Source organism: Filicampus tigris, chromosome 21 (assembly GCF_054856515.1).
Source record: "Filicampus tigris isolate MCC_2025a chromosome 21, RoL_Ftig_1.0, whole genome shotgun sequence".
Classification (NCBI taxonomy): Eukaryota; Metazoa; Chordata; class Actinopteri; order Syngnathiformes; family Syngnathidae; genus Filicampus; species Filicampus tigris.
The window spans coordinates 12,474,132-12,498,385 of NC_141237.1; the positions used below are offsets into that span (position 1 = coordinate 12,474,132).

At 42.2% G+C, this 24,254-nt stretch overlaps 2 protein-coding genes across 11 annotated transcripts in view; one reads left to right on the top strand and one right to left on the bottom strand.

Moving 5' to 3' along the window:
- myripb (myosin VIIA and Rab interacting protein b) overlaps positions 1–24,254 on the bottom strand; it is a 104,585-nt gene that overhangs the window by 73,867 nt on the left and 6,464 nt on the right. For 3 of the 10 annotated variants that reach the window (XM_086020371.1, XM_086020366.1, XM_086020372.1), the window contains 2 exons: positions 9,483–9,550; positions 5,039–5,277 (listed from right to left, as the gene is read on the bottom strand). In XM_086020371.1, the coding sequence (XP_085876497.1) occupies positions 5,039–5,148 (110 nt within the window). In that variant the 5' untranslated portion in view covers positions 5,149–5,277; positions 9,483–9,550. Of the gene's footprint in view, positions 1–5,038; positions 5,278–9,482; positions 9,551–10,044; positions 10,196–14,571; positions 14,714–24,254 lie in introns of those variants that run through there. The other 7 variants (XM_086020374.1, XM_086020365.1, XM_086020370.1 and 4 more) reach the window with 5 other exon arrangements.
- On the top strand, positions 18,502–23,087 carry LOC147127651 (uncharacterized). Its single transcript, XM_086020385.1, has 6 exons — positions 18,502–18,666; positions 21,077–21,124; positions 22,028–22,138; positions 22,238–22,354; positions 22,527–22,607; positions 22,693–23,087. Exons 1-6 carry the CDS (start codon positions 18,544–18,546, stop codon positions 22,747–22,749), a joined length of 537 nt encoding a protein of 178 aa, XP_085876511.1. The 5' UTR covers positions 18,502–18,543; the 3' UTR covers positions 22,750–23,087.

The window sequence follows — 24,254 nt, forward strand, 5'->3', positions numbered from 1 at the left end:
CTCGTACCAGAACAGCAGCTAATCCCCATTAATGGAATACCCTAAGAAGTGGAATATACTGTACATAAATGGGATTTTTTTTTTTTTTGCCTCCATACATTTCTTTTACCGTTCTGCTCATGCATTCAGTGGAGCTAAAATGTAAGAAAGAAGACGGTCAGAGACGGATGCCCTTGAATGCATGAGTCATATTTGACCCAAATGGGCCTATCTGACTCAGATTAGCCGCGTAAATGCTTTAAACCTAAAGTTTACCAATTCAAATACAATATGTAATGGATTAGTCTGAGAATAAACTGAGCAACAGATGGTTTGATAAAGGCAGCGAAATGTGAACGGAAATGCTACAGCTCAGTCATCTATTGCAACAAAACTATTTGGTTGTCTGACTGGATATAAATTACGACGCTGGCATTTGGGTGTGATATTGACTTGATATGTTAACTATATTTTTTTAATGTATTATCAGAGCTAGGCATTCCGCCGATGTGATGGACCGATCCCTCAATCCGTCAATTACGGACGCCCGTTTTGCTGACGAATGATGGGAACACTTTTAAAATAAACGGGCTAAGCATAGACAGAAACGCATGTAGTCCATCTTTTGACTGTAGTCCGTCTTTAGTCATTTTTCGCGGCGAGGAACAACAGGTGGGTACTATTTGGGTTTTGTTCGATACATGCTCCGAAAAAAAAGCGAATGACGGACAATGCAGACGGATGACGAATAACGAACGCTCAATTTTTAGTAAAATGCCCAGCTCTGTATATTATTGTAATTATGATCCCTTTACCCTCATTACACTACACAAGATGTGACATGCACATAACATCGCATTTTAAAGTAGACGCAAACATTTGCTTTTTTCAAGAATATGTTCTATGCAGGCCCACTAGTTGAAACACGGCATTCTGATAAATATTGCGTTTGTGCAATAAGAGTTAATCCACTCGTTTCTAGCCATCTCTGGGGGCGTCCATTTTGTCACTTCTGTCGACCGAAAATGACATCACAACTGCTCACAACGACCCATCACGGCTCAGATTCAGAAAACAGGTCAGCCGCGATGGGTCGTTTGTGTCGTTTTCAGTCGACAGAAGTGACAAAATGGACGCCCCCAGAGATGGCTAAAAACGAGAGCATTTTGCTGCATAATTTATATTCCACAAACGCAAAATTAATCAGAATGCCGTGTTTCAATTAGTGGGCCTGCTGCGAACATATTGTTGGAAAAAATATGTTTGGGTTGACTTCCGCTTTAAAGCTAGATGTGTCACAGCTCCACCAAATTGGGATTTAAAGTTTTCACAATACACAATCGTGCAAAGGAATTCAAATTATGGTTCAAAGATCATGTAAAGGACACTTCCTCATTTAGAAACATAATGTTTACTGGGCAGCGCGGTGGGGCTAGTGGTTAGCACATCTGCCTCACAGTGATGAGGTTGTCAACCCCAGGCTTCCTGTGGGGGGGGTTTGCAACTAACAACAAAACAATTTTTAATTACACAGCACAAATAGAAGTTCTTCTTTGGGTCGAAAATTGCCACCGAATTTTTTGGGGCAGGTTTTATGATGACAAATCTGCCTTCTGACAGTGAGACAGCGAGAGAGCCTGGCACCGTCTTGACTATTTCTATCGATAATGATTTCCAAGTCAGTGTCTCCCGATCCCCTTTGGGAGAGCTGTTTGCTAAGCAGTCCCACGTCTCGCCCCATGAACGTCCTGCTGTTCCATAATGAGCCTCTCCAAGTGTATGCCTGAGACGGCGAGGGCCACGGGTTGAGCTGCTCGGGCGCACTAATTGGCAGAATGACACTTGGACACTTTGGCAGCCTACACACCGAGGTGATTAGAATTAGTAAATGAAGATCCCCACGAAAAATAAATTAACTGTGCTCTCAAATGACAATTAATAATTGAAAGTTTGGGGGACAAACAACAAGAAAGGCATGCACAAGAAAGGGAGTGATACATTTGTTTATCACAAATGACGAGGGTGAGAGTGTGTTCCCGAAAGCGAATGTCCAGTTTGCGCTGTTGAATTATTATTGTTATTTTTAAACATCAGTACCTTCTAACAAGGTAAAACAACACACTTTTCTAGTGATGCGCACTTTAGTGGTCATAATAATCATATGGTGGCGTAATGGAGGAACTCTACAGTATGAATAGCAAGAAACTAAGTAGAGGGAATAAGTCGGGGTGGGAAGTGGGTTGACTAAACACTGATAATTATAACCATGGCAACAAAAGTCAACAAAACCGAAAGGAAGCTGTAATTCATGACCTAAATTTGCATATTTATGAACTTTTTTTTTTTTTAATTTAGGACCTTGTTTTAATTGTATGATTTTAATGACTTTAATACCAGCACAACCACATTAAAAATGACCTACAAAGCCTTTTGGGTTTGCCAAGGAAGAAGTTCAAGTAAAAACCTTCCAAAGTTAACTTAAACTAGAAATTATTCCGAAGTCATGGTCAGCTGTTATTATTATATAATATAGCTGTGTCCATGATGTTATTTACAATACATATTCATTACGACTATGGTCGTGGTGGAACTGAGTAGTGTAAGCCAAAAAGTTTCATTTCTTATAATGCCGCATGGGGGAAATAAAATGGAGCATTAAAGCCCCCCCGGCTGAGGCTTATTTACTTTTCCATGAATCCTTCAACTGGGTAATTGACAACTCTGCAGGGCTGACTTTATTCAGGCAAGAAAAGCAAATATCAGCCACGCACGGAGAAGAGAAGCCCGGAGGGAGCTAAATACCTGTCGAAACACTCCAGCGCGTATGGCAGCAGTCATCCAGCTTTTATGCAATATGTCTGCTCGTGTACCGTTGCATTTGCGCTTCCTTTTTTGCTTGCTTTTAAAGAAGTCACATTTGGAGTATTATCCAGTAAAGCCAGTTTGCCTTGGGAGGACCGGCTGAATTCATCTAACAAGTAAAAGAACCATATTTGTGGGAATCAATCACCAAAGTATGGGATGGGAGCATTTACAGACCAGCAATTTCACAGAACACCATCTTTACTTTAAAACGTGTTCTGGGAAAATGAGTTAAGGTTTAAGCAGCAGCGGCTTCTCTGTGGTTCCTCGGTTGTGTTGTGATTTTAGCACTTCAAACCAAATCACAAACGGCCTCATCTCAAAAAAAAAAAAAAAGCAAGAAAGTCAACTGGAGAACAGCATGCAAATCTGAAGAAAAAGACATCAAATTTCCAAAATGGATTAGCTTATCCTGGGGTCTGGTTGGTAGTCAAGGGAACATATTTGAGTTTAGGAAAATTATAGGGTCTAACCAAACTTGAGAACTGCAAATTACACTTTGGATCTGGTTGTGACAATACTGTATAGCCATTTTAATGCAAAGCCACCCCCACAGAGCTGCTGAGACATTACATGTCGACACCCTCAAATGACCGCATATTTGGCAGAAACACTATGGGGGCGAGGTCTGTCAAAAGCGAACCCCCCTCTGAATTCTGGCTGACATGAGAAGAGAAGAATTAGAGTGAAGGAAAGGACAAACAACTCCTCATATGTCAAAAAAGAAGCTGTGACAGCAAGGCATGAACGTGCCAACCGATGTGACAGCCAACAAGCCAAAAAAAGCCCAGACAAACAGTAGGTGCTCCAATGAAAAAAATCTTTTCCTCACCAAACTAGCAAATGTTTCAATACATATTTACTGGGACCCTTACAATCTGTGCCGTTTGTTGGCAAATATGTACCTTATAAACAGATATTTGCGCGGTCTGGTACCATATGGCCCGACACGGTACCGGTTCGCAGAGCAGTGGTTTGGGGACCACTGACTTAGGGTACATATTTGCTTACGAAGGGTACTGTCTAGTTCAGGGATGGGCAATATTTCCTTCCCATATCTAATCAGGTGTCATAACACCGTGCACCACTAGATGGCACACATCGCTTAGTAGCACTTTCGCCGGCTTATCTCCATTAGAGAAGAAGAGTATAGATGCAATGATTGATTTTGAGTCATTTTAGAGTCGCACAAGTTAATGGCGACTCAACATGGAGAAAAAGGAGGAATTCAACACATTTGATTTACGACACACATTCGACGATCTATGGGTAACATAAACACGCTTAATGCTGATTAGTGATCTTGATGGGAATAGTTCGGAATTGCGTGCCACAATGCATTCTGGGAACCGAAAAGTGGCCGAGAAGTACAAAAGTATGCGCACAACAGTCTTTTTTTTTTCCTTCACAAGAACCGTTAACAGTTCGTTTAAAATGCATGAATTTGCCCATCCGTGGTCTAGATTACTACGACTGTTTATTTCTTTAAATTGAATTCCCTACAACAGTGGGTGCTTTTGAAAGGCATTCACATGGGCCTAGCAATTGTTTTCACCCTTACATGACAACAAAACAGTTACACACATGGTGCCTTAGCCAAATTAGACCATTTATGTAACTTTTCCAACCATCATCAGTACTTATTTGTACCTAGGGGGTCAATAGTGAACCCTGCAAGGTACATCAGTAAAATATCTTGAGGACAAAAATGGAGCCCTATATACCCATTTTTTTCTGACAGGGTGGGATAGGCTCCAGCTCACCTGTGACACTAATGAGAACAAAATGGTTGGATGGACAAAGTAAAAGCTATCACCTTTTGAAAATGCTCGAGAGACACCTAACACAAAGGTGTTTTCAAAGGGATACTGTTACGTACTGATGCTTTAGTTATCAATTCATGGTATTGTTAATATTGTACTGATTAGCCACACCACTTCCTATGATGCACTCATTTTAATTTCTGGTTCTGTTATCATAATCAAAATCATATAGCATTTCCTCTCTTGTCACTGGTACCCTTATGTGATGGCATCAATAAAAAAAATTTAAAAAACACTAAAAGCCAACGGAAAAAGTAGTCTCACTTTGCACATTCAGTCCAGAAAATGTGGGTTGAGCTCAAAACTGTTACATTTTTTTAGAGCATTCGAGTTTGGTGGCCCCACTGAATTTGAAACGCAACTAACTATCTTACCTTAGCCGATCTTCCTCATTCTTTCTCAGTTTCATGTCCCGCTGGACAACTTTCAGGACATGTTCGGCCTCGTCGTCCGTCAGGCCGGACAAGTCCAGCCTACGGCCCATCTTCACTGGGCTTGCCACGCTGGGCCGCTAGTGGTACAACACAGGATGATGGCGACGGAGAAGATGAAGAGGAGCAGGCGGAGGAGGAGGAGGAGGAGAGGCACTAGTATACAGTTGGCTGGTACAATCCTGGAGAAAGACAAAAAAAAAAAAAACTTCAAATGGGATACGAGTTTGACACTTTATCAAGTGTCTCTCTGTGCTTTTCTATGATCTTAATAGATAAGAGATTGTGTTCTTGTAATATCTGGAAAGACAGAATTTTTGATCCATCTCTTGCATTGGGTCTCATTAAAACATTCTGGCCCGGCGAGTTCTTTCGCAGGATCCGGGGAGATGGATAGATTAAGAGGCAGAAAGTGAAGGAGGGATGACGACAAGCGCACAGAAAACAGACAAGAGGAAGGGCGCTGCAGAGACGGATGAGTCCGTGGCCACAAGTAGAAGGTCCATTAACCACAGTGTCCAAACAAGATGGGAGTGCACTCGCAGAGTGATGATGACTCAGAAGGCCAGACAATTATGCTTGATCTATTATTGGGCTGATAGCTTCATTGACTAAGTGCCTCCTCTAAAAGCGTATATCACTCATTCCTTGAGTCGTCCCATCTGAGAGGAAATGATCTGCCAACTTTGCCAAAATAAATAAATAAATGCATCAACACTGAAAAGCAATACTTGACTTTGGTGTATTTTGCCACTTTTTAAGCTTCCCCACCCCTATTCGTTTTGTATTAAGCCATTAATCTCTAATGGACTGCGCGGGGCATCTCAGCACTGAAGTCAAATTGCTCTAAATTGACCAAGTGGCGCCATTTTGCAGAGAAAACACCTCGAAATATTCTTTCTCAAGCCATCATCCTATTTCAGCCTAACAGATTTCTCCTTTGGGGGCTTGTGTGAGTCATTTGTTTCGGTTCGGGAGTATTAGCGTAATGGCAAACCTACAAGGACGCGTGCGGGTGCACGTAAGGAGCGAGGGAGCTGTTGTCACATTGTCAGCTCCGGAGAAGATAAAAGCGGCAACATCTCGGAATATCAGGTATCAAGCCGGTGCGCGGTGTAAATAAGGACGGTCACAGTGGCATTCACACGCTCCTCGCTCAGCCGCTGTGATGAGAGACTTTGGCCTTTGCCTCTGGAAAAGGCCAACTCTGGCACAGTCATATTTCACAACTGTTACACACTCGGCGACATGTGCATGTACACAGCAAGCAAGCGCAGCCAAGCGCTGGCGGTGCATTGTGAAATAAAGATGGATCTGGACCCCATGATGTCATTAAAGTGGGTGGGGGGACACTTGAATACATTTTATTCCTGAGGAGGGGGGAGTAATGATTTTTAATGCGAGAATTTTCCTGAACTCCTATTTTGACACCAGTGTCATATTGGGCAATATAATTCTACCTGAAAGAATTTCTGTAGTGGCATTAGGTCAGTCTGATCAGTAAATTAAGTGCTACGAACCTCAAAAAAATACCATTACGCCACTGTCTTACTATTTGTGCCTCACCTCTTTGCATTTCTCATTGAGGATTAGCATTAGTGTCTCAAAGCATTGTTACTATAATAGCCCAAGTAAATCAGTCATGGATACTGCTATCAGGCCCTTCGAGTGAAGTATACACCGATGCACAGCAGCCGCATAGAGTAATGAGAGGACCAAGCAGTCCAGCAGGGTACAGTCACCATGACAACATGAAAGGATCATGCTGGAAGAAGTGAAAGCAAGTCTGACAACTTATTCAAATGAGTGTGAGGTTTCTATAGCAGATTCAAAGAAGATCGGTGATTTTTTTCATATATATTTTAAGTCCTGTGCAGAAAACCATTGGTGTTAGCTTCATAACTTCATTCGGAGAAAATGGACCAAGTATTAGACCAAGGGTGTCCAAACTTTTTGCAAAGAGCGCCAGATTTGGCGACGTGAAAATGTGGGTCGCCGACCATTTAGCCTGATATTCGTTTTTACTTGGAACATCAATAAATCCAAGCACATTTTAGCAAACCAAAGTCTGCCTTTCGTTTTGGACTTTTATTTCAATTTCAAGATTCTTAAAGCGGTAGTCACCCCAAAATCTTTTTCAAGAATATGTTCTATGCAAGCCCACTAGTTGAAACACGGCATTCTGATAAATACTGTGTTTGTGGAATAAGAGTTAATCCACCTGTTTTTGTCCATCTCAGGGGGCAGCCATTTTGTCACTTCTGTCGACTGAAGATGACATCACAACTGCTCAAGGCTCAGGTAACGACCAATCACAGCTCACCGGTTTTCGGAAGCTGAGTCATGATTGGTCGTTACCTGAGCCCCTGAGCAGTTGTGATGTCATTTTCAGTCGACAGAAGTGACAAAATGGCCGCCCCCGGATTTGGCTAAAAACGCATGGATTAACTGTTATTGCCCAAAGGCAATATTTATCAGAATGCCTCGTTTCAACTTGTAGGCCTACATAGACATTTTCTTGAAAAAAATATGTTTGAGTTGACTTCCACTTTAAACATGTATTTTGGTCCATTTGAAATATAACATATCACTGCCAATGAAATGTTCACTGAACTTTTAGGTTTAAAAACTGTGAAATAAGTAACAGTCTCCTTGCAAATGAGGCAGACACAGTTGTTGCGTATTTCAGTGAAAAAAATAGTCCAATTTCCACCCTTCCTTAAATTGTCAGCCCTCGCTATCAACTTTCCTTTTTTTTATTCAATGTCGGCATTTTAGAAACTGTCCGCAAAGGGTCACACAGGGTTATTGAGTTGGGAAGAGTGCTGCAGCCCTCTTATGTGTAAATGTGAAATTGCATTTTTGAGTGTATTTTATACGCTTGTCAACGGGGCTACGGGCCAGACGTTATTAATTTTATGATAGAGGCTGCGGGCGGATAAAATTTGACCGCGCGCGGCATTTAGCCCACGGGCCGGACTTTGCATAGACTTACAATATAGTTGTTTAAAGCTTTGACTCTACACTAAGAGCAAATACCAAAACGCTCGGAAATGACACTTGTTCTGGAAAGTAAATTAAATGTGTGCCATCAGTTTTACTGTATTGAATTCACCACATTTCATGTGGTTGAGAAAGGATGCCAACAACACACCAGTGGCTCGCCAGGAAAAGAATGAAGAACGTTGGGAAACTGTCCAAGGCCTAAGGTTTCAGAAGAACCCCCCAAAATATGAGTTGTTTTTACTTTTAAACATTTAACAAAACTAACTTGAGGATCAAGTCACATTTGCTGGCATGGAATTCCAGTAACCTTAGCGCTAATTGATATATTTTTAAATCATATGTGCAGCCCGACGCACGTAGTGCTGAGCGACAGATAAAATGAGGTCACGCTGAGGCATTTCCCAGGAGGAGGTGCCGTTGTTAATGCTTTAAATAATGGAGAATTCACACAAGAAACACCAGCTTGAGCTAAAGCGTGCTCATGACGCCGGGCATGATAAAATGGCAGGTGCAGCCAAGCACTAAATGAACTGCTTGTTTGGACCAACTCTGTTGGGTCAGCTGCTAAAAGTCACAGGGTAGTACATTGAGAGCAACACTCAAGCACGCTTTCAGCAAAATGACTTTAAGATTCTACAATTTATGTAGCCAAACAAAGTTTTTGCAGCAGGTTGATTTGACGTATTTGAGAAATGTTGAGCAACCCGTCCAACCTCAGTAATTACGGAATGAGTCATCCAATTGATTTTGAAAGCTATCCAACACTAAGATAGCTGAGGTATATGAGGTATATTTTTTTCATTCAATATCAAAATCACTTCAATTGTTCACCATATGACAAGTGAAAAAGTTTGCTGGGAAAAAGGGGCATTGCGAATATTCTCATTAACTCCACCAAGGAGATTATGTCACACACGTCTGTTGCTTGCTTTCTGTCTGTGGGATTACACAAAAACTGTTTTTCCACAAAACTGAGTGCACGGTGCCACCGGTGCGGGTCAGAAACCACCCAAAACACAGACCCAATTTAACTTGCGCTGACAACATCAAATAAACTTTAATAATGGAATGTAGCAAAACACAGTCCAAACTGAACTTACATTACATTTGCACAATCTAATAATGAGATACATAGCAGATGCCACTCAGTTGGTTAGTTATCACATTTAAAAATGTGATTGTTGTTGTTTTACATTGTGAGGAATATGCACTGCATGTTCTTAAGATGTTGAGGCATGATGCAAATAATCATAACCAGCACGATGCAAATTAAAGCATGATGATTGAATGACATTCTATTGTATCCACTATCCAGTGATAACAGAGTGTTGTCAACAGGTAAGCAGCTAGCACAAACAAATCAACTGTGCGCCTTGCTCACCTAAATCTCCACAAACACTCTGCGCCGGATTTTCAGCTTGCATTCCTGAGGGATGAGGGTTTATTCTTCTGAAACAAAACATGACTTTGTTTTTCTTCAAAGATGCAGCTCATTAAAGCAATTCAAAAAGCAATCTAGAAATACATGAGATAGATCACTTTAAAAGACCCCGTGTTTTCCTTTTTCATCTGGGCTACATCGAGCTCCACGCCATGCACATTTACTGGTTATTTTCACACACACCCTTTGCTAAATGACGCATTTTTATCTTACTTTTTTTTAAAAGGAGCATTCGCGCACTGCCACATGACATTAGAGCGTGTAACATCGGCGTGATTTAAGCACCGTGAAAAAAAAGGGAACGTCAGGTTGCTCGATCGTACTTCGGAAAAAAAAAAAAAAAGAAAAGTAAAATCATCATCCCTGCATGTTACATTTATCTGCATGCAAAGCTGCAATAATAAGCAGAGCCCAAGCTCGTGTTTCAGCCATGCTAAGAGCTCAACACAACACAATCACCTAAGAGTCCATATAGCGCAGCGACTTGTTGTGGATCACTTACGCGGGATCAGCCGGTACCGGTGGACCGCCAGCCACGCTCTCCCCCCTGCGTTAACTTCCACAACACCTGCCTGCCCCGCTCCTAATCCGCCCCACCTCCCCCTCTCGCCTGTCCGCCTTATTATTTGAGAGGCAGACGTTTGCAGATCTGAATGGGCGATCACGAGGTTTGTATTACGCAGAGGAGAAGGAGGGGGAGGTAAGAGGGAGGTGGGGAGGTAAGAGGGAGGTGGGGAGGCAAGGGGAGGCGAGGCGAGGCGAGGTGAGAGCGGGGGTTGGCACACAACCTGTTTACCGGTTCGTTGAGTGGTTGTGTGCCATGAAAGGACTGGAAAGCACATGCAATTGGTCAGAAAGGGGCTGATGTGATGGATGTTGGCACCTGTTCTCAAAAATGTTGGCACTGCAAGGAAGAGGGGAGGAGAAGGAGGAGGCTGCGTTGGCTGGATGCTTCATTCACAAAGACAGTCACAGTGCAATTAGCCTCCAGGCACAGATGAAGACATCCCAATTAATCCTGCACCAATGTGTCACTTTTAGATCATGTTGGAGAGGATTCGGTGAAAACAAAAACACACACTCTCTCTGTTTGTCCATCTAGCTATCTATTGAGCCAAATTTAATTCCATTGTAAACGCTATCAAGTACTGTATGTCCACCTCCAGCATATTACTAGCAGAGATGTGATCGAGTCACATGTGTGAATCTCAAGTAAAGTCTGAAGTCTTTATCATCGTCTGAACCAACTCGAAAGTCATATTGTCTTTGGAAAGTCAAGTCCAGTGTCTAGTCCAAAGTCGCCTTGGCTGGCCGCAAACTGAGTGGCATGGCCGAACGCAACAGAAGTAGACCAATGTAAATAAATACACAAATAAATAAATAAATCGGCTGGTGACTCTGACATACACCAAGAAAGTGAGCATCGTACATTTGCCGAGATGCTGCAATGGAATAACCTTGTATCGGGTTTTGAGGCTCCAAATACAATATACCGGAGAACAAGCTGATCAAAGACCTGCAAAGAGATCTGCTGGTAATGATCGATTGCCTCATACACTGACACGCTTTTGCTCTCCAGCAAACATTGTATATATAGTGCGTAATTTCATCAATTTTCAAATGTATTAAATTTAATCAGTTAATACTAACATGGTTTAAATAATCAAAGTTGTAAAAAAACACGATTATATATATATATATCTATATATCTATATATATATATATATATATATCTATATATCTATATATCTATATCTATATATCTATATATCTATAGATATATATATCTATATATATATATATATATATATATATATATATATATACACACACACACACACACACACACATATAGTACATATACAAATACACACACACACACACACTGTATGACCTGCTTAGTGAATACACTAGTGAGCATTATGGGCACTATCCAGGAGGAATCGGCATGTCTCCAAAAATATGAATTCCTCAGGCAACAGAAGCCCAGTAAGTAGAAGGAGCCAGATGGACTGTCATGGAAAGACAAGCTGCTGTGTGGCTGGCGTTGAGAGAACATACCAGTGGCTGGAAAAGGCTGGACTGAAAGACAGCACGGAGGCACGGATCATGGCAGCACAAGTACAGGCCCAAAACACAAGATCAAAAGAGGCTGGGGTCGACCACATCAGACATTCGCAGGCACACTCATTTAGGTGGCTGGCTCTTGTGGCCTCGCCTTGCCCTGCTACCACAGAAAAACAACTGATTTGTAACCGAGTGTTACCGTAACACCAAATGTTAATGATTCTCAAGATTTTGTTTTTTGATTTGCGAGGCCGCATGCATGAGCCCGCAGTGAACATTCCTGCATCTGCACAGCAAAGATTGACACCTCGCAAGTCACACCTTCTGTCTCTAATGAGATGTTTTTCCTCGGGCGCGGTGGTTTCTTGTATATCGAATTTGAAGCCGAAGATGGGGCCAGAGATGGCTGATGTCACAATCACGGAACGGAGTCTGTATCTTGGCCAACCTCGGTGTTGACCCGGCACAAAAGGATTTGCGATGGTTGCCACTGAACTGGTTCGATGTGTAAGATTTACAACAATGTCCAAACGTTGTGTCTGGTGAGCTAAAACCAACTAGTCGAACCAACAGGAAATGTTTGGCTTGGACAAATAGGCTTCAAACTTGATACAGTATGCCATTTGAGTTCATTGTTTGGAGATTTAAACAAAACACACATGCGCCACTAAAGTGATGTGTCAGCATGTCTTGTTTCAAATGGCAAAGACTCTGACACACAAAGAGGCAAAGTGATGTATTTAAATTTGGTCAGTATTTGAGGGACCAGCTCTTTTATCACTTCACAGCACAGGCGAAGGAACAAGGCCAACAGTGTATCATTAATCCTCCTGGTCACAAGCACATTTTTGCAACGTTAAAGCAACTTTTTGCTCGCAAATATATTGTGTTGTAAATCTTATTAAAGACCTCATGCTCTGCTGCTGAGTCACTTTCAATGAACATGTGCTTACAGCCTTACACCCTTTGGGGGGCGGGGGGGGACACTTGATCCGAGGTGAGAAAAAGCAAGCTGTGATTTATCTCTTTTACTTCTATTTATGTGCAAATCAGAAGGGCGGCACACTTTATATAAAAAGTCCCTTAAGTCCATGCGGAATTTCCAATTTCTTTTCTAATGGTCAGCTAGAGCAATCTTATTGAGTGACAACATTTCGTGTATTATACTTTAATCCAGCACCAGTAAGTATCAAAGTCCAGCAAAACGAGCGCAATATTTGCATATACTTTGTTTTAGAGGAAGCGTTCCTTCACCTGTTCAAGCAGCCAGCGACTCTAGTCTAGTTATGCGGCGATGCTAATGTATGCGCACACCAGCTGGTGACAGCGGTGATGGCGTGCTGTTGGCTGTCCATTCCCTCTCATGGGAGGGTGAGGCGGAGGCTTTTTCAAGGCTGAATCACTTCCTCTGACCACTGAGGTGAGCGCAAAAGCACACAGACTCCCTTTACTCCTTCCATGTCCATTTTTTTTTTTTTTTCTCTCAAGAGGATACAACAAGAAATGTAGCATTTTCCTCCATGTGTCCCGCACTGCCCCTGGAAAGTCTTTCAGTATAAATTCTGGCTTTGTAAAATAATCACGTTCAATCTTAATTGAAGCTGTCAGTGAGGAATTTATTTGACAATAGTTTCTTTGTGGAGTACAGTTCAAAAGAAAAAAGAAAAAAACATTCAACGCAATATTTCGAAACAGCACTGTTAACTGTGACTTCATCACATCGTGGCAGTTCTTTATCATCTTATTAAAGGATTAAATCCTCTGTTCTCTATCTACTGTATTTCCATTGCACGTCAGCTTGACTGATTGGTGATAAGTGGCCATTGCAGTGTGGGAAACAGAACACCAAATAATTTGTCATGAGTCATCATCTGCTGCTGCGTTGCTATTCATAGTCAGGAAGGAATATTAGGGATATTTGTGTGTACAGTTTAACCTCGCCATCCAAACGCCCCAAAGGTTGTACAATTGGATAGAAGAAGAATATTTTTGGGCAAGTATTATATAGAATTAAACATTCAGGCATTTTGGTAGCCAGCACAAGTTGACACATATTGTTTGTTTGTTTGTTTATCACTTAACTGTTAGCCGCTGCTGACTGTTAGCTGCCTGCCAACACTATTGTGGGAAACCCAATTACAGAGTTGGGGGAATGTGAAGCCTAGCACAAATACGATGAGTTGCATAGGACTTATTTTCGAACCTCTTATCTGAATGGGAGGAATTGTATTTATGTCAAGAAAATTGAAGGTTTGCCGTGCCAGACCTCCCTGCTGTGTCATGCAAATTACACTTGTGATTGCGACAGTTTGACCGTGGAACAGAATGATTCAATTTCCATGACTTCCAGTGAGAAAAACGTTGAGTTCTGAATAAAAATCAGAGGTCGACCAGTGTCCCGGAACAGATTACGTCACGGAGATATGACATGTATGCAGCTTGTGCAGAATAGGATGTTTACTCAAGACAATTCCATTAGAGGCATGCGTTAGTGCAAAGCTCCCACACAGCCAGAATCCCTGTCTTCGCTCACCTCCTACTACCGGTAATTATTTTTTTTTTTCCAATGAGGAAAGCCCACAACATTGTGTGGTTGCTCTCCATCCGGACTACATTAGTCACACAAACTCCTCTGGTATTGTGCGTATTTTATGAGCGTGAGTAAATTCTCTTTCGCAACAGTATAAAAGGGAGGTGTGTGTACGTGTGCCGATGATCACACGTATCGCCGGTCATTTCATCCTTCCGGCAGCCTTTCCGGACGGATGGATGATCGAGCAATAAAGATACAGTGAATCTGACACGAAGAATTAAAACTACTCCAATCAATAAAATCACACTAAACAAGAGAATATGTTCAAGCAGTAAAGGCAAACAAACGCCATACAATATGAAAAAACACACACGGGGCAGTTGTTTTTTTTTTTTTTTGGATGAATGTGAAGAGAGTCATTCAGCGCACCTGAGTGTGGAATAATCCTCGTCTCACTGCCGCTGCAGGAAACGCGTCCACACCCGTTCTCCTCCGCACGCATCTTGCTCCTCTCGCACTTCACAGTGGCATTGTTTGAACACAACTGCTTGCTGCCATGGCAACCGCAGAGCTGAGAGACCGTGGGATATGAAGGAGAGACAGGGAGAGGCCGTGACCCGTGCTTGCTCATGACGTCATTGTCACAAAGACAAATTGGCTTTAATTAGAACATTCCTGCTTCATTAATCTGTCCAGGTATGCGTTCAAATGGGCGGGTTGCACATCGGCACTTTCATCCGTCGTCAGTGTGCTCCATGCCCCAGCAAAATCCCTCTCAAAATGATATGAATGACGATCAAGTCATGGATAGTACACTGTATGTCTCGATTGAGTTCAGCACTACATATGTGCAATTTTACGCCATGCAGCCCCGATATGTTAAGAGTGCCGCAAAGTGCCCGTACCCCGTAATTCCAGCAGTGTTTCACTTTTCTATTTCAGGCCATAATCACACTCCACATGACCCAATTCCTAGCTTTCGCAGCATATGATTGGCTCGCCAATACTATTTTAAAACACACTGAGGCGTTGCTCGCTCCCACCCCCCACCCCCCACCTCAGTCGATGTCACTAAGACTCTACCTAATTGATTCATTGTAATCTAGAAAACATGGACATGACATGACAACACACGAGGAATTAAATGTCACTAAATGCTTAGGGAACATTTACTTCATTCACAAGCAATCAAACTGCTGTTCTGCTTCCACATGAACGTATCAGACCCCCCCCCCCCCTCTCATTTCACACCAACCACTTGAGTGTTAGAAAATAGACACAAAGAAAGACGTTGTGAACCTTATCGTCATTTGCGTCGCCATATCAGCCCTCTGTCTAATTGTTTGTCGTGTTATGTACTGTAAAATACTTGTTTCCATTTTTTTTTTAATCCTCTGAAAGGAGACTCACAAGCTACGATGTTAGCTTAGCATATACAGTAGAAAGTCACCTTGTTCTCCATATTGACAAAGTGTGGAATTTTTAGCACTATACACAACATCTTTAAAGCACTTCAAATAGTAGTAGTGTTTACTATCTGTGTTGCTTGAGATACATTTGCTTGGGAGTAGTTGGTAGCTTTATGCTGACAGACCATAAAGGGGGGGCGTAATTTTGGATTAGACAGTACATTTATTTCTAACAGCATGAGATTTCATGCAATGCAAACACAGCTGCGGGGCTCGGTGATATTTTATTGGTAAAGACTAATAGTCAATTTGAACAAATAAGACTAACAGAATCAGAGTCAGAGCTGATAAGATAAGGTATAAGAAGTAGACTACACAAATTGTGTAAAGGGAAAGTCAACCGAAACATTTATTTTTTTCAAGAATATGTTCTATGCAGTTGAAACAAGGCAGTCTGATTAATATTGCGTTAGTGAAATTAGAGTTAAGCAGTAAAATCCACCTGTTTGTGCCCATCTCAGGCGGCGGCCATTTTGCCACTTGCTGTCGACTGTCACAGTTGCTTAGGGCTCAAGTAATAACCAATCATGTCTCAGCTCCAGTAAATAGGTGAGCTGTGATTGGTCATTACCTGAGCCCTGAGCAACTGTGATGTCATTTTCAGTCGACACAAGTGACAAAATGGCTGCCCCCATAATTCTCACAATTCCTTGTTTCAACTAGTGGGCCTGCATAGAACATATTCTAGAAAAAAAAAATGTTTGGGTTGACTTCCTCCAGGAAAACCAGGAATGACGTATATAAAAACAAAGCCAAAATCTTAGCAAATGGGCCGTGACAAATCCTTTATCTGTTAACAGGGTCAGAACACCAATTAAAACAAAAGTGCTAAAGTTCCATTCACCTCTGAGTCATTTACTATATTAGAGATGACCGCGCATAAAACATCTGCAAATGTCCCTTAAGTGAGAAAAGATCTGTCTGTAATTAGTAGCAACGAAGAGCATGTTTCAACTAATCCAAAACATCCATTATTGCGTGAGTCATGTCTCTTATGACCCAAATGTTGTTTTCCTAACCCACTGCCGAACAGCTGTGTTGTGTCTGCCCACCCTCACACACACAAATGACATGCACCTTTGTCCCGCACATGGCCTGTCATGTCACCTTTAGTCAGAGCAGACAAGTTTTTTTTTTTACGTCAGACGATGCTAGCGTCATCCTCATGAAGACAGTAGATGAACAACATAGGAGGGCACGGAATCGCTTCCCGTTGGGAAATTCATGGCTTTATGGGATATTTCTAATCAGACATTTCACTGGCATGTCTTCAGATGGACTCATGAGGTTAATGTAAGCAAACCATGTCGCTTCGATTTCAACACAGCCGACAAACTCAGACCATGAGGCCGAAGCGATCCGCTTAGTGAAATCGCTCAGTATCCGTCCTCTTGAGTCCGTTCCGACTCGACTGCCAAGAACAACCAATGTTCGCAAAGTCATTTTTCATTCTCTCTCTCTCCTTGTCTCCAGGCTTAAACGTCTCTCCCATCCATCCCATCATCAGCCCTGCAGTTGTGGTCTCGCTTGAGAGACATTTGCAATAACAGCCTCCGCATAACTTTTGGGCGGCTTTGGGGAATTGTGGGAGTTTGATAACAAGCACATCTTTTTCACCGGCATGTCAGGAAACTGTCAAGTTCACAATCGTCTTAACCTGGAGAGGAAATTAAACAAATATAGTATACAGCACGTTTCCAATACCAGCAGGAAACAATTCCTCTGTGACTAAATGCTCCAGGCTTGAAGACATTTGCCTCCGCTCCCACTCTCACTCTCACTCCCTCCGAGTCACTCCTTCCATCGTGTAACACACCTTTAGACAAGCTGCCTATTCATGCGCTGCTTGCCCCCGTCCAGGAGATACATTCTTTCTGGCAGGCAACATTGTAAAGACTGTAAAAAAAAAAAAAATCTCCCACATAGGGTGTGCTAAGTGCTTCCACAATGTGTAAGTCTGCTAATGTGAATCACACGGTAACCATTTGAACAGTTTATGTAAGTTTCCAAATGGTTATTTATTGGGCTTCCTGAAGTGAAATGAAACTACAAACTTGTCTGTATACTCTGAGGGAACTAACCAGGGATTTTTCAATTGTTTAAGCAGGCGTCATAAAGTCCAGCCATCGGGCTGCTATCCCATATTTTAGCAGCCAGGGGCATAGACTGAAAATAGATTTTTTTTAGAGTCGGCCTGCGACTCTAAAAGGGGATGGGGGGCAGTGTTAAAGCTGTGTGTGTTGTGCCACCCCTAAAACTACTAATTGGTTTTCTATTGAGCTTTTTTAAACATGACACTCTACAACTAAAGTAGAAACAAATTTCCTCTTCATAAAGGCCTAGTGAATAAAGATGATTCCGTTTCAAAAGCAAAAAGGGTTTGGGTCCAATTTGTGAACAGATCCCATTCATGTTCCTCAAGTCAGACCGTCAGCTTGTTTTCACTTATTTTGCTTCTGAATGGGGAGACATGCTGCTGCCCAGTAGGGGCAAATTTCTTCGAGCAGGCTACAAGGCTGTGAACTCAAAATCCTGACAAATGTGTTTGCAAAGCTTGGATGACAAAGTTGCTTGAAAGCTGAAAAGTATGTTTCCTTTCCTTGTACACGGTTCACTCTGGTTGTCAGCATTCGCAATTGACGGGCTGAGTTGAAAACGATGTTTCAACTCATCTTCTGGTCAACGGGGTTGTGAGCTCACAAGGGTGAAAGGTGGTCGTCGTGGGGCCGCTCCAGACGATGTCTTACATGTTTGTGCAGAACCGCAGGCCATTGGCTGCAGGCGTGGAGCGCCTGGCTTGCGGTGGGCTGCGTGTCTGTGCGAAGCTGGCGTGGACGCACGTTTCCCAGCATCTGGTCCTCATTAGAGGAGCCGAGAGTATAAAGTGAGGAGCTGAACAGAGGCTGGGAACACTCGACTTCCAGACTGGATCATGGGCTTTACGGTGGGGCTGTGTTTGCTCTGGCTGCAGGCGAGCCTGTTGTCTCATGCGCTCGACTGCTCGGGAGGAAGCCTGGCCGACTTGTGCGTCAACACACAGACGGCGGACGGGCAGGTAGGACTATTGGATCTTCTCGCGGGTGTCCACTGAGGAGGACTCGCCGAGATCTCTCATCACCACGGTGTACTTGAAACAGGGAAACGGAAGAAAATAATCCACTGCTTACGGTAGCGTTGAACGTAGCATCGTTTCAATGTTTTGTCACATCCGCGGTGTCCGCTTAACATTCTTAAGTCGCACATTCAGAGCAGTCAGTTATTTACAGTATATGCAAATGAATTCGAATATTATTAAATGATTTAAAAAAACAGGAATGTGTTAATCAATTTCAGCAGACCACAAAATATATCAAATTAATGTGTATTCTACATCTAAAATAAATATTTTGGAATAATCAAATTATTTTACTTTAATTGTATCTAGGGTAAAAGTTAGTAACGGTTGTGCTGTACTATACACAATATGAAAAATCTTCCAGAAAACAAATATGATTATGCCACAAAAACAATATTCTACTATTCTATTATAGTATAGATTGTTAATTATCCACTATTGTAGTATTTTAATTGAATAAATATGACTAACTTTCACGTAATTTTTAAAGGTGATAACTTCCACGTTGTATACACTAGACGTTCAAAACTATTCAGACACACCTCTTCTATTTCTATTTTGGACTATTCTACGCTTTAAAGCTTTGAGGAAGACTTCTTTTTTATATATATTTTTTTTGTAGAGCACAAACCAAGGTCCATCAAAAGCCTTTGCAGTGAACGGCAACATTTCGTGTGAGCCAGATCCAGTATCACCTCGTAAATGCTCTTCAGCAGCAAAAATGCCAACTGACACGCTCCAAAATTTTCTAGCAAGTCTTCCTAAAAGATTTGTGACTTCCAACATCAAAATTCGATTTCATATTTCGTTTTGTAGCCGTAAGGGCCATGTATCCGAGTTCATGTGTCCATATACAACGTTGTTCTTTCACTGACGGACTCCCTGGACAGAGGCAGCTGTGTGTGTCTATGTGTGACAACAGTAGCGGTCAAGTGTGCTTCCAGATTGCAGTAGACAAAATAACCCCGAACAGCAATGACATACAATTAGATTGCCTATTTGGCACAGCATCTCATTGTAATGGTTTTTGCATCCAAAATGCCCAAAACACCCAAAATAAACCCACTGTGGAAAAAAAAATCCCTCTGAGCCCTTTTTTTTTTTGTTTTTGATTCATGTGGCCGCAGGCTGTTTGACTTCAAACGTGCGGTTAAGCATTTTTCTGCGGAAAGTCGTAGTGTTTTGTCCATAATAGCCCTCCTCATCTGGACTATGGATTGTCCAGCTGCGAGACTTGAAAAGAATTGTCTCCCCCACATGGAAGAATTTTCATATGGGAAGGAACTTTGTTCTCAATCTAAGGAAGTCTGTGTCACATAAGCTTTTCTTGTATTTGTTGGAAAGGTAATTACAGTACAGGCACACAATTGTGAGCTTCAAATGTGGCAGTAGCTCAAATGTTTGAGGCAGAATCACAAGTAACCTTACTTCGCTTGAAATTGGCTTCCACAATGGCCATTAGCACGCGCAATTCAGTGAAATATCTGAAAAAGGAGTTCGTGGCACTCTGACTCATAATGCATGCAGCAAAATGGAGCACCGTTGGATTTTAGCTTATGTTAAAGGAAGGATGAAGGATTTAGGCGGGAAAAACAACAACAACTTAACATGTTAGTGTTTTGTTTGTAGGGGTAGGAAAAATCTATGGCAACAACACTGAAATATCCAATGCTAGAAAAATGTAATTTTTCTAAAATGCTGCACTTTCATTGACATTGTAATATAAGCAGACGTTTATTAGGTGATCATTCCTTGTGTTTATTTAGCTACATGAACGTGCGAAAATATTTCAAAACTGCTTTTCATTCAAGCGGAAGTCAACCCAAACATATATTTTTTTCAAGAATATGTTCTTGCAGGCCCACTAGTTGAAACACGGCATTCTGATTAATTTTGCATTTGTGGAATAAGTGTTAATCCACTCGTTTTTAGCTATCTCTGGGGACAGCCATTTGGTCTTCTGTCGACTGAAAATGACATCACAACTGCTCACAACGACCGATCACGGCTCAGATTCAGAAAACAGGTCAGCCGTGATTGGTCGTTGTGAGCAGTTGTGACAAAATGGCCGCCATCAGAGATGGCTAAAAACAAGTGCATTTTACTGCTTAACTTATATTCCACAAACGCAAAATTAATCAGAATGCCGTCTTTCAACTAGTGGGCCTGCTGGGAACATACTCTTGAAAAAAAAAAAGTTTGGGTTGACTTCCGCTTTAAAGGAGTTTCTGTGAACATGACCCTTCAAAGCAATGCAATCCCTTTTTTTTTTTCAAACTTTACTTTTGTGTAAAAATATAGAACTGATTGTTTTAGTGTTATCATGTGCACTTTCTCCTTCTATTCTCAGACGAGTGATCAGGGCCTGCAGCGGCCGATACCTGCAAGTGAAGAACAGGTATGTGCCACCTTTTAGAATCATCCGTACACGCGTGCAAGAAAGTCCACATACTGCTCATAGGCTCAATCGGCTTTTGCGAGGAAGGCGGCGGCGGCGGCGGCTTTAACCGAGTGAGGAAAATGAAATTAAGTATAGCTTGGTTGCCGATTTTAATCTTCTGTACACCCGTGAAATGCAAAACAGCGACATCGCTTCATTCAAAGCTATTAAGATGAGATCAGTGATACATGTTGTAGTTGTAATAAAGCTATGGCGGTGTGACCATGGAAACATGGTGGAGCCCAGATGAGCAATCTGGCTTCTTGGCAGCTTGGAAACACGGAATGACATGATGCATGTTCCAATTATGTCAGTGCCAAATAGCCACATGCGGCAATGCGATGAAAAATGGGCACAATCATTGCAATGTAGGTCAAGGGCAATTACAGTCAGCACTGTAAACAGCATCACTCATAAGGAAGGCCGGTGTTTTTATTTGCCTTTTATCTCAGGTCGGAAAGGGAGTTAGGAGGGATGAAAAAGAAGGAATAGATCCTATTTTGCGTGATCACTAAGCTCAGAAAATGAATTATTGATGAAGTCAAGACCCAGCAGTCGTGTAATAAATTGGCCACAAAGTCCAAATTGGAAACCTGTTGCCTCTCGTGCTGACAGTCCATTTGTTAGGGCACACGGGCGAGATCAATAACATTTCCTTGTTTATGCTCTGATCAATGAGAAACGCAGGAAAGGATTTTTTAGACCATGGATGAATGAATTTGGACTGCTAATAAAACCGAAGTAGCAGGATTTAGATCTAAATGGTGGTGTCATTCCAGGTCATGTAAAAAAAAAAAAAAAAAAGGTGATTCTTTGTACAGTCACAGAGATGCCCACCTGTGTCACTGTGCTGCGTTGTAGGTTCTGCTCAGGCGTAAGAGACAGTTGGAGAGGAGAAGCCACGCCCACCCAGGTCACTCCAACCTTCCTGGAGCTTTCTCGGCGAAAGGTTTTCCAAACAGTCTCATCCAGGTAAATCCCGCACACATGACAGAGATGTTTTGGGAACTGGGTGTGCATACGTGCGCGCGCGCGTGCGTGTGTCTCATTGCCATGTCAACCCTCCTCCAGGCTGACAGGTCCAGGCGACACTTGGCTCAAGCGGCGCATAAGAAGAAGAACAAGCGCAAATCCCGCGTCGGCTCCTTTTCACTCCTTAGCAACGATAAGAAATCCAACCCCCTACAGGTGAGTCGCCATGACAACCCCTGAGCAGACACACAGCTGGGCCAAAGAGCCTTGTTGTGAAGGCTGGATCAATGTGCAGCAGGCACTGATCACACGCGGGGCTCTAGAAATGGATTGAACTAGAACGGACATGTCATCGCGACTGAACGCTCACAGTTGGGTTCTCCTCCAGGTGATCAGAGCGAGAAGACAGGTGAAGAACGAGCAGCCCAAATATGGAACGTCCGCTCACACCGGGGCTTTCTCTGTCCTGGTGAGTCATCTTGTAATGTCATTTCCCCCCTCCATCAAAAAAAAAAAAAAAAAACTTTCTCATAAGATGTGTGTTTTCTGTCCAGGGAAATCTGCAGAATGGAAGACCCAAGAGAAGCATAGCGAAGACGATAACAGCATAGTGCAACGTTATTGTTATGGTTAAGTCGACGTACACAGGAAGAGATGTGTTCAGATCTTAGAAGGCAAACAAATAGACAAATCACACACCCGATGAATCGGTTTGTGTGTGTCCCTCGATACTGTTTCATCTCTAAGATACTCTATTGATCAGTTAGCAATTATATGCTAAGGTAATATGTATATGCCTGCATGTTATGAAAACACTTAGCAAAAGATGCATGGGGCATTTTTGTTCATTATTGATATTATATTTTATTAGATATTGACGGGTATATTTTTGCAGAAATGTTTTGTTGTTGTTATGATATGAGAGTTCAATAAAGATTTAGTAGGGAAAGACTGTGCTTCATGACACGTTAAGACTTAGTGTAGCATTAAGCCATTTTATGTCAGTTCTTAATGCATGTAGTCTTCCCCCCCTTCTCGTTCCTGGAATAATACCTTACATTTCCCACTCTGGCATCCGCACAATTGCCAGTCTGAGTGACTCATGAAAAGCAAATATCAAAGGTTTCCGTCTCCAATTGCGGATGGCAATGTTGCAGGTACACTTGAGGGTTTGAAAAGAGGGTAAAAAGGCTACCAAGTGCAAATAAAGTCTTTGTGTGAGTGAGAGATATCGAAAAAAAAATATCGTTTCGACCATCTGTTTCATGCATCATAATACATCTATTCAAGTATCTCATGTCACTTTTAATTCATTTGCCCACAAAATGGAAACAGTGTGGTCCAGACCAGCAGATTAGGCTGGAGTGCTTCTGCAGGACACTGACGTCAATGCGCGCACATTAACCAGAGCTTGAACAACAACTCTGCCTATTTACAGCTTCAGGGTGAGCGGAGATTCAATAAATCACCAAATGAGTGATGAGTTGGAAATAAAAGCTGCGGGGCTGGGATCTAAAGCTGTTTCATCAGAACCCCCCCATGTGAGGCAATCTGACTAGCAGAACGAGTACATTACAAGACAATCCAAATGAACCGCGTGACTCATCCACCCTCATTTGCCAATCAAAGCAAGCAGCTATTGGGACGTTTTTGGAGCTTCCTCGATGCAAGTGAAGGAATTACCTGACACACTACTATTCCCAGCAGAAGCACATTAGTGATACTGAATGTGTGCCGTCTGGGGGAATATACATGAGCCACTGAAGTCATCACATAACCTGGATTACCAGGATGTGAGCCGTCGTCTTGGTTACAAACAAATATGGGATGCCAAAAACACTGACGCTCTATAAAGGACCGATGTCTTATTATTTATATTCACAGGCATCTAGAGATATGTGGCATCGATCCTGTCCAAACTGGATGTAGCAATTATCGCTAGTTTTCAATACTGATATCCATACAGTGAGACCTCAAAAACATCTTTAACTATACAAGCTTTATAGTTTTAAAAAAAGTATATACACACACACACCCACACCCACACACATATACACATGTACATATACACACACACACATACACACACACTCCCCATCTTTCTACATACCTACCA

What these genes read in the sequence shown, in the direction of transcription:
- LOC147127651 (XM_086020385.1), top strand. Translation starts at nt 18,544, where the DNA reads ATGGGCTTTACGGTGGGGCTGTGTTTGCTCTGGCTGCAGGCGAGCCTG. An exon ending in CACAGACGGCGGACGGGCAG is followed by an intron (nt 18,667 to 21,076) that starts GTAGGACTATTG and finishes TTCTATTCTCAG; the next exon opens with ACGAGTGATCAGGGCCTGCA. An exon ending in AGAAATCCAACCCCCTACAG is followed by an intron (nt 22,355 to 22,526) that starts GTGAGTCGCCAT and finishes GTTCTCCTCCAG; the next exon opens with GTGATCAGAGCGAGAAGACA.